This window comes from Malurus melanocephalus, unplaced genomic scaffold (assembly GCF_030028575.1).
Source record: "Malurus melanocephalus ecotype Western Australia unplaced genomic scaffold, MMel_1.1 scaffold_527, whole genome shotgun sequence".
NCBI lineage: Eukaryota > Metazoa > Chordata > Aves > Passeriformes > Maluridae > Malurus > Malurus melanocephalus.
The window spans coordinates 435,488-446,522 of record NW_026623759.1 but is presented as its reverse complement, the minus strand read 5'-3'; the positions used below and the strand labels follow the sequence as shown (position 1 = coordinate 446,522).

At 46.3% G+C, this 11,035-nt stretch overlaps 1 protein-coding gene across 1 annotated transcript in view; it reads right to left on the bottom strand.

Moving 5' to 3' along the window:
* The window catches only part of LOC130582842 (glutamate receptor ionotropic, kainate 4-like), a gene marked incomplete at its 3' end in the record, with an annotated part of 88,636 nt that overhangs the window by 17,269 nt on the left and 60,332 nt on the right, over positions 1-11,035 (bottom strand). Inside the window, exons 5-6 of the mRNA XM_057381768.1 lie at positions 9,297-9,475; positions 6,329-6,382 (exon numbers count right to left, since the gene is read on the bottom strand). Coding sequence (XP_057237751.1) covers positions 6,329-6,382; positions 9,297-9,475 — 233 coding nt within the window. The remainder of the gene's footprint in view (positions 1-6,328; positions 6,383-9,296; positions 9,476-11,035) is intronic.

Sequence of the window (11,035 nt, the reverse complement as noted above, 5' to 3'; positions counted from 1 at the left end):
TTCAGGATTTTCTCAGTTCAGGATTTGCTCAGTTCAGGATTTGCTCAGTTCAGGATTTTCTCAGTTCAGGATTTGCCCAGCTCAGGATTTGCCCAGTTCAGGATTTGCTCAGTTCAGGATTTGCTCAATTCAGGCTGCACCACCAGCAAGATGCCCCCATCCCTCCCTCCCTCCTCTCTCTCTCTCTTACAAACACAGTTTTATCTTCCTCTCCTAATCACTGCAAGGGCTTTATTGGATTTTTGGATCTGCTGATTAACAGCCTCCAGAGCAGCCTCCAGTTCCAGGAGGAGCTCTCTGCTGTAGGCTCAGCTGAGGCTGCGCTGCCCTCGCTGCCCTCTGGCCCCTGTGACAGCCCCAAAAGCTGATTTACACCAGGAGCTCRCTCACCGTGGCTCCAGCACACTCTGTGCTCTTCCTCCTCTATTTCACTGTGGGATGGGGAGGGAAAACGCTGAGCCAAAGCTTCCATTTCTCTATTAAACCCTYGCTCTGGCAAATCCTCATCCAGAGTGTTTGGTGCTTAGAAAAGCTCTCCAAGACCAGACTGCAGTGTCCACCCCGAGGTTCCTTGGCAGATTTTGGGCAGGAGCCAAAGCTGCAGTGCCAAGTCAGCACWGCTCTGCTGACTTCACTGCTGACATCACCAAAGTGTGACATTATTCACTGTTTTAGGGTGAAACAGAGGAAATAAAACAGCCCAGAGMAAATAAAATCAGGTTATAAATAAAATCAGGTTCTTTGGGCAAACAGATCTCCAGAGAGCCTCTCTCCAAGTCATGGACAGCAGAATTACCACACTTCACCCAAAAAGAGAAGAGGGCTCTTGGCATGACCCTGAAATGATCAGTTCTTCACATTTTGACCCCAGTGACCAATTTTTCCCCCAAAATCACCAACCCCCCTCTATCAGAGGTGGAGAAAATTCCTGCCTTTGCCTCTCTGGGTGCTGCTGCCCTGAGAGCCGAGCTGCCAAGCCTGTTAATCATTTCCAAAGCTCCACTCAGAGCACATTTATTTGTTTACTCAAGTGGACAGCATTATGTTAAGTGCTTTATATGCTTTTCCTGAAAGGCTCCATTTATTTATCAACTATCGACGGAGTCAATAAGTTCATAATGGGCCACRTGCGAAAATCAATTTCTCCCAGGGAGGAAAAAAAAAAAAGTCATCACAGCAACAAATTGTGGCCTTTGGAGCAGGAAAGTGGTAGATCTGCTCAAGGTGGTTCAGGAAGGAAAAGAGCAGCTGTGACTTCAGTGAGCTCAGGGATGATTTAGGGGGAAAAAAACAAAACAAAACAAAACAAAACAAAACAAAACAAAATAAAATATATATAAAAAGTTTGATTTCTCTTCCAAAAAAAAGCATCAGTGTATGGATGACTCTTTAACCTCCTCATGCAAAGCCAGCTGTTAAATTTTGGAGGCTGCTTCTTGAATATTTAGGAAAACACACTGCCCACAMTTCAACTTCTCAGCAGGGAGCTTTGGAGAGAGACAAATCCGCAAAGAATAAAGAGGTCAAGTGCTGATATTGGGACCTGAAAAAACACAGCTCTTGGAAGAAAAGAGACGGGGAAAAATTTCCCTTCAGCTCAGGGGGCTGGGGTGTATCTGAGAGAAAAATTTACCCCAAAACTGGGAATTGAGCACAGGGATCTGATCGAAATTAAAGAAGACTTAGAGAAAGGCAGGGGGGCCTGGTTACTGCTTTGTGTAAATCCTCMTTCCCTCGTGCTAACTGCAATGAGCAGAAATTGCCTTTGCAGCCTTGCAAAAAGCTGATTTGTTTGCCCCGCTCGCACACGGCGCTGGAAGAGGGATCCATAAATCCCAGCATGATCGGGGCTCTCCAGAACATCCCGCGTCAGCTGCTGGGAATCAGCGAGGCTGGYTGGGCTCAGAGGGGACATTTGTCACAGGTAAGGAGGGACTCTGCCTTCCTCACCTGGAAAAGGCACAGGGATGTGTCCCTGGCAGCAGAAAAGCCAAACATCATGGTCGGTGTTGGAGTTTACAGTGAAAAATTCGATTATTTCACCGAGAAAAGGTGATTTCACAGAGATCTAAACCCTGGTCAAATCCTAATCTGCAGTTCACTGTCCCTCTGCTCGGTTTGACATCATTCCCTCCTTGCAAGGGATGTCACCACCGTGACAAGCTGCAGCAGAAACGGGTGGCACTGCCTGGGGAAAGATCTGGGCACCGATTTCCCCTCCAGCTCCAACTCCAGGCTGGAATCCAGGTTTAGAAACCTCACCTCTTCATAAATCACTCAACAAAGAAGAAAAATCAGGAAATGAGCAGAAAAAAAAAACCCAGCCAAAAACCCCAACCCAAGCTGATTTATCAGGTCTGTGGGAATTGAACACGGCAGCTGTTTTATCAGCAGCAACACCTGCACACGATATTGTCAGGAACAAACCTGCACTCTTGGAATAGCCCTGCCTGACTTGAGGAACTGCTAAAACTCCTTTACACCTTCCCCTCACAGCCATCACTTTAATTGTTTCAATTATTCCCATCTAATCGCCTTGACAAATATTTTGAAATTTAAACCCAGCCTGAGGTCCGTACGTTATTAAAAGGAAAAAAAAAAAACACAACAAAAACCAGAGAGGGAAAAATAATAAAAAAAGGACAAACCCAACAAGCTACACGGAATTAACAAGCTAAGAGAATTAATTGTAGCATGGGGTTTTGGAGGCTTCCAACAGCCCTCCTACTCTGTGCTGCTGATTTCAGGGATTTCCAGTGCTGGAAGGAACATTTTCTTCAATGCACAGCAGTGTGCTTGCAATGATCTATTCATGCAGCATTATTACTATTATTATTATTATTATTATTATTATTATTATGCACATCACTGTCCCCTCCCATGGCCCTGAGCTCTGTGCAGACCCACCCAACCCTGCCAGGGAGAACAGAAGGGCTGATGAAGAGCTCTGAGCTCATCCCTTCAGGGAATTCCATCCCTCCCAAAATCCCCAGAGCAAGGAATTAATTCATCACCCCATGGAGATGCCAGGCAGAAACTTGGCTTGGATGGAGATTTTTTTTTTGCCAGGAGGGTTCAGAGCTGCCTGAAGTGCCCCAAATGGATGTGGGGAGGACAAAAGCACCAGACCTGGCAGCTCCATGAGGCCTCCTGGAGAATTTGCCCCAAAAGGACAAAAAAAGGGTCCCTGGAGCTGGCTGGAAGAGGCTGATGATGGGTTGGCACGCAGGAAATGAGCCTGGTATAAAAATGGGTAATTTTACATTGCCCTGGCCCCCATGGAAATGCATCAGGGGCTCCTCCTCATCTGCCCCAGTGACCTGTCACAAACTGGGAGAGCCCTGATGCCACTCTCTGCAGCCACAGGTACCACTTTCTTTTGGCCAGCACCCCCAAAATCCCACTCTGTGCCCCAGCACGCCGAGAATTCCCTCTCCCAACACTCAGAAAGCAGAGCTGTGCCACACCACGAGCTGCCGGCTGGGATGTGCTTATTAAATAAAATTAATGCTAAAAGACAGAAACAGAATTCCCCTCCAGAGCTGCAGGGCAGGTGTTTAATTCAGCATTTTATCCTATTTTCTCCTCTTTTTCTTTTTTGCCTGAAATATTTTTCCATCTCCGAGCAACTCAGTGCTCCACAGACTCTCGATTCCCTTTCCTGATGGTTCTCTCTCCATTTAAGCAATCCTTCTGCTTGCTCCCCTTGACAGCAGTTCACTGTGATTTTATCTTTTCTATTAGGCATTGATTGCAGAACCTCAGAGGGTTCATTAGGAGCTTGATAATCCCTCCAGATTTATGAGCCTAAATTGCTCACTCCCATCTCCAATCCCCATCTAAATATTACTAATTTCCTTAAACATCTCTTCCATCTGCCCAGGTTTTGTCTGATGTCACCTTTGCATAGCAGCCCCTGCCAAAAAATCCAGTTAGTTCTGCTAAAGGCTGGGCTTTTGGACAAAGTGGTTAAAATAACCTGGGTAAACAGATTAATACCTGAGAGAGCGAACGGCAACAAAACTCATTTCCTCCTCACCTGCCACCGCTGGGCTGCACGAGGGTTTGAAAGGCAAATTTCACCTCCAGCAAATGCTTGATCAGCCCTGTGCTCGGGGTGCTGTGGGGGTGGAGGTGGGGGGATTAATTTTTGATTATTTTTGTTGTCTGAGCAGCGTCTCTGAACAGCCTGAACTGTGGGTGATGTGCAGGAGGAAACCCCTCGTTCTGTGGGGCTGTGATTTGGGTTGGGATGGGGAAGGGGAAGAGGAAGAGCTGCTGGGAGCAGTGGGAAGCACTCTGGGAGTGGGGCTGGATGGGTTTGGGGTGCTGTGGGCACTGTCCCTCACAGTGACAGCGCAGTGACACCAAGATTTGGGACACAAACACAAAACACAACCCCTAAGCTCCATCCCTGCCTGAACCCTTCAGGAACATCCCTGCTCTGCCCATTCCAGGGGGTGACACTCTCTGCAGTCACCAGGCTGGGACAGAGGGGCCAGCACCCCCAAAAATCCCACTCTTTGCCCCATCACGCTGAGAATTCCCTCCTCCAACACTCAGAGAGCAGAGCTGTGCCACACCACRAGCTGGCAGCTGGGTTGTGCTTATTGAATAAAATTAATGCTAAAAGACAGGAACAGAATTCCCCTCCAGAGCTCATCTTTCAGCCATGACCTACGGGTCGAACACTGAACAGGATCCCAAGTGCTGCCTGGCCAGGAGGAGCCTCGTGGCTTTTTTATTCCTCACATTTCTGTGTCTCCAACACCTCCTTCCCCTTCTCCCTTCTCCATTCTGTGCCCCAATCTCTCCCATCTCCCTCCTTCCCCTGCTCCTCTCCACTCCAGCTCTCGTCCCACACGTTTGGCTCCAGCCCTTCCCGTCTGTCTCCCACCCAAACACAAAGCGTGATTCAGCTCCCGGCTTCCCTGCCATAAATATTAATGGAAATTAGGGAAGATGAGCAGCACTGGGAAGCCTTCATCCTCCAGTTTTCCATCAGCCCTTCATCCTCCAGCTTTCCACCAGCCCCACAGCAGCCCTAAAAGCCAGGTTCCTGCTCTCCTGGTGGCACTGCCCTCACTCCACGTGGCAGCCCTGGAGCTGCTGCAGCAGCAGAAGTTCCTCTGATGTTTATTTGGGGTTTATTTTGTATTTATTTTTTGTTTATTTTGGATTTATTTGCTGTTTATTTTAGGTTCATTTTGGGGTTTATTTTGGGTTAATTTTGGATTTATTTTGGGTTCATTTTGTATTTATTTTGGATTTATTCTGAATTTATATTGGATTCATTTTGGATTTATTTTGGATTTATTTTGGGTTTCCCCCACTGCTGCCTGAACCCATCACTCCTCTGTGGGGTTTAACCATTAATCACCCCCATTAATGTCATCAGTGGCCATAAAGCCAAAGCACCACGCTGGAAATCCACCCCACTCTGCCTCAAAACATTTATGGGATCATCCTTCCCTTGGCTCAGGGAGCAGCAGGAGAGGGCTGGGATCCCTTCCAGATGCTCATCCCAGAGCAGCCTGGGCCTCTCCCAGCACAGGGAATGGGGACAACTCCAGCAAAACCCAAAAAAATCAGGAAAATTGGGAAAATTGGGAAAATTGGGAAAATCAGGAAAACCGGGAAAATCAGAATCTTCCCAAAGCCCTGCACATCTCACTGCACCAGCTCCAGTCACAATGCCCACAATTCCTGCATCATTGTTTTCCACCTCCCAAAGGCCTGCCCAGCTTTGCACAAATCATGCCTAAAGATTTTTTAATTTTTTTTTATATATTTTTCCATATATTTGTAGCCCCATAGAGTTTTAATAYACATTTGTATAGTTTTTAGTACTTTTTCCTGCCCTCCCTCACATTTTAGAACAATGAACCAACCTTTTCCAACTCCTTCTTGAAATTCTGGTTGGGCTGATTTTCAAGAAGGGAATTCCTAACAAGGAGATCTTGTTTTGCACCCAATTTAAGAGAATAACAAGATCCAGGACAAAGAACTCCAAGGGGCAGACCCAGGGGCGGGCTCTTGCTGGATAGATCAATTATTAACCTTATAAAAATTGTAGAAATCCAATACCATGGGTGCACAGAGAGATTTCATTAAAGAATTGCTTTTGRAATGACTGTCCTTGATGTTGTTTGGAAAAGTTTTGCTTTTTGATCTTGGATAGCTGATCATACCCCTCCTTCCCTCCCTGTTTCCAGCACGTGGCTCTTCCTGAGGATCCCACAGGTCAGGGGGTTCAGTTCCACTTAAAATTACTCCACACCCCTAAAAAAAAAAAAAATTAGGGGAAAACTTGGGAGAAGCTCCTTACCAGGTTAGTGAAGATATAGGTGTAATAGGCAGACGCCATCCCCAGCTCAGCTGCCTGTGAAGGGAGAAGAAAAATCAAATTAAACCAGAGCCTGCCAATCTCCAACCTCCAGGATGGAATTTGGGGATTTCTGCATCCATCCATCAATCTGAGCACAAATTCCAAAAATGCCTCCTGTGCAAAGCAGAAACTTTTGAGCTCCCAGCAGAACAGATCTGAACCACTGAACAGACCCCAATGGTCCATAAAGTTGCTGGAAATGTGAGGAGGGCCCTGCAGAGGCTCAGAACCCCTTGGGATGAGGATTTCCACGACTGGAGGAAAATAAGGATTGCTGCTTTGAGTCTGGATGCTGCTCTGCTCCTSTTTTGGGGCAAAATGAGGGAAAATGGCAGCTGAGAGCTCCAGGCTCATCCTTTCCACCACAAATACCCTGATGGAGAGAGAAAGGCAGGAAAAACTATTTGGAATTGCAGGAAAAGGACAAGCAAGCCACTGGTGGTTTTCCAGTTTTATCAGTCAAATTTGGGCTCCAATTCCATAAATTAATTAACGTGAATTGAAGCCAGTGACTCCAGAGCAGAGACAGAAGAAAAAAAAGGTAAAAGCGCACAGGGATGCTGAGAGAAGGGCACAGAATTTTCCATGGGGATGATCTGTCCTAGAGATCACAGAGCAAAAAACTGAAGGCCTTTCCTAAAATTCTCACAGAACAAGGAGCTGGTTGTGGGAACAGATGCTCAGGAAAGTGGGRCATTAATCTGCAGATGCTCCTGGAAGCCTCTGTTCCACTGCCAGGCACAGCTGGTCTCAAACCCAGCTCCCAGACCTTGGCAAAGAGGTTTTCCCAGCAGTGCAGACCACACAGAGGGATAGGAGAGGAGGAGGGAAGGGCCAAAAGCAGCAGCTCCATCCACCTCTAGAAATAAAACACTTGCCAGCCTCCCAAAGTGCAAGAAGTTGCCAGATCAGAAGTTTTTTATTTGCTAATTTATTATTAAAATACATTATTTTTATTTATTATTTTATTATTAAAATACTTTTTTTGTTATTTAGAATTTACATTTATTTATTCTGTTTTTATTATTATTTTATTTGTTTTATTTTATTATCTTATTATTTATTAATTATATTTATTTATTATATTCCTATTATAATTTTATTTATTTATTTTATTTTTATTTCTTATTTTAGTATTTATTATTAGTATTTAGTATTATTTGTTTATTTTTAATTTATTGATTTATTATTTGTGTTTATTTATTATATTTTTAGTATTATTTTATTTATTTATTTTCTTTTTATTTATTATTTTATTATTTATATTTATTTCTTATCTTTTATTGTTACTTTATTTTATTTATTTTTATTATTTATTATTTGTAATGATTATATTTTTATTATTATTTTATTTATTTTTCTTTTATTATTTTATTATTTATATTTATTTCTTACATTTTTATTCATTTATTTAGAGGATTCCTGCAATCCTCTAGCTGTGGACAGTGAATTGGGTTTTCTGGGGAATCCTGGCAGTCKCTGCCACCTTTCTCAGCGGTGGCAGAAGGAGGCTGGAGCTGGGCAGGGAGATRATGTGGGTGCCTGGAGAGAGCTGCTGTGTGCCCGTGGGAAGTCACTATAGCAACAGAGGAGGGGGCCAKCCTTCAGCAGCCAGGCAGCACYGGGGGAAAAAKGGAAAAAATCCACACAAAAAAACYYCCCCYKKKGKWAKMWGRMCCAAAAAAATCCCCCAAACTGTTTAGAAATGAAAAGCGCATGCAGTGGGATAAAAATTTTTTAAGGGGAGTGAGGAATGATAAAAACATCCCTGCTGGGTGTCAGCAGGGATCAATCTGACACAGGGAAGGCTTTTGGATGATTCTTTGATGAAACCAGGACCGAGGGGCAATGCCTGCCCCAGCAAGGGGATCCCAGTGCTCCCAGTTCCCTCCAGGATGGGGGAAGCTCTGCTCCAGCTGGAGCTTTGAATCAGGCTATCAAAACAAGAGCAGAAAACTGCAGCTAGAGACCACTTAAGAATAAACAGGATTAAAATAAAATCTTGGTTAATAAGACAATTAAAGAGAGGGAGAAAAAGGATGGGAAATAATGGGAGGGGAAAAAACGAGACAGGAGAGCATTGATGGAATAATTTCAGAGAGCTGAGCAGYCTTTCACAGCTCTTTGATGGCAACACCAGCACACAGCACTGGTGGAGAGCCAACACATCAACTCTGAGCAATTAAATCACCACTCCCACAGACCAACCAGGGAAACTCCATCAGTGGCAATTCCCTCCGGGCAGAGCCCATTTCCAGTGCTGCTGCAGGAATCACAGAATCACAGAATCACAGAATCCCAGAATCACTGAATCATATAATCACTGAATCACTGAATCACTGAATCCCAGAATCCCAGAATCCCAGAATCAAAGAATCACTAGGGTTGGAAGAGACCTTCAAGATCTTAAAGTCCAACCTATTTCACACTCCATCATCGCACAATACATGAAGGACCTGACTGGGGGGAGCAGCAGCATCCTGAGGGACAGGGGATGACCAGGGATGGCTGAGGGACAGGGGACAAAGGGACAGGGGAGGCCTGAGGGACAGGGGATGAGGGACAAGGGATGGGCTGAGGGACAGGGGATGAGGGACAAGGGATGGGCTGAGGGACAGGGGACAAGGGACAGGGGTTGGCTGAGGGATAGGGGAAAAGGGACAGGGGATGGCTGAGGGACAGGCAACAAGGGACAAAAGATGGCTGAGGGACGGGGATGCTTGAGGGACAGGGGATGAAGGACAAGGGACAACCAAGGGACAGGGGATGGCTGAGGGACAGGGAACAAGGGACAGGGGACAAGGTACAAGGGATGGCTGAGGGACAGGGGATGGCCCAAGTGACAGGGGACAAGGGACAGGGATGGCCAAGGCACAGGGGTTGTCTGAGGGTTGGGATGGCCGCTCACCTTCTGCAGGATGGTGTGGGACATGGAGGCGTTGGCGTGCACGATGATGGTGGCTGTCTTGTCGTCTCGGATCTCCTTCAGCAGAGGGGTGGGATCTCGACTGTCGTCCAGCATCCGCACCGACAGCGTGTCCTTGGAAATGAGGAACTGCCGCAGCAGCTTCTCCAGGTTCAGAAGGCCTTCGAAGAAAAGAGAGAAAAAAAACCACAGATCCATTTTAATCTGAGGCTTGACACACATTCATCCATGGTGGGATGCATTTGTGAAGTTCTGGGTCCACGGACTGCAAAGGAAAGGATTTGGGGCTCAGTGCTCGGTCCAGCAAGGAATGAGGAATGATGGAGTTAACTCCAGTTCTTCTCCAGAAAAGAAAACTGGAAAGATTTGGTGCTCAGTGCTTGGCCCAGTAGGGAATGAGGAATGATGGAGCTGCTCCAGCTGTTCTCCAAAACAAAACAAAAAAAAAATACCAAAAAAAAGAAAAGGATTTGGTGCTCCGTGCTTGGCCCAGCAGGGAATGAGAAATGATGGAGTTAATTCCAGTTCTTCTCCAGAAAAATAAAGTGGAAAGAAAAGGATTTTGGGCTCATTGCTTGGCCCGGCAGGAATCGAGGAATTATGGAGTGAACTCCAGTTCTTCTCCAGAAAAACAAAATGGCCCCAAACTCCTCTTGGGAAGAGATAAAACCATCAGTACAAGATCCAGCCAAGGTCTCCGTTATCTCCCTGCACATGGGGTTGTTCTGGCTGTTGGAGGATGATTCCTCCCCCCCAATCTTTGCATTCCCAGCTCCCAAACCAAGTGCCCAGGAAGGCACAGCTTTTTTGCAGTTCCTGGATGAGAAGCTGCTCTTTTCCAAGGGGATGGGAAGCTCTGCTTCAGAGTCAGAGGTCGCTGCAAAAACACGACATTAAAAAATGGTGACAAAAATAAGCACGGGCACTTCAAGGGCTCCTTYCTGCCTTGAAGCCTAATAAGATGTCAAAACTGCAGCTGCAGATTTTGCCAGGCAAGAAAGCAGCTTTGATAGAGCCTCTGTTCCATCCAGCTGCTGAGTTTTATCAAGAAACCACCTCCTGTCAGGTTTGATTGACCAGAGGGAGCAGCAGATGGAATCATCATCAGCCTGCATGGCACAGGACGATCCCAAAAGAAAGGGGAAAACTGGGCTGGACAAACAGAGCTATCAGAAAATCACATCCCAGCAGGCAGAGAGGCAAATTAACCCTCGAGTCAGAGCTCTGCTCTCAACCTGAGCCATTTGTGGCTGCTCCAATGCAGGTCAGGAGCAGGCAAGTGGCACAGCAGGGCGGGATCAGCCACTCTCAAGGACTCCCAGCGCTGCACAGAGGCAACAAAGCAGGGCAGGAAAAGGGACAAATCCACGATGAGGAGCGTCTCGTTCACAGAGAGAGGTTGAAAGCACTCTCAGTTTGCTCTGAGCCCCTGACAATGCTCTTGCCTCTCACCTTTTCTCTGGGTACAGGTAGGAACCAGCRAGGGGCTGTAAAAACAGGGCTTCCCTGGGTCACAGCTTCTTTTTCTTCCTCGCCAACCAGAGAATTCACTCTGCTTGCTGCAAGGACCTCACCTGCATATTTCTTTCATTTTCCAGCCCAAGTTAACAGTGAGTGTTACCTCAGCCCTCCATTTGACCCTGGAGGATGTGGAAAGGTTTATTTTCCCTTCGTTCCACACCTGCATGGGACTAGACAGGCTGCTGCGAGTCACAGCCCAA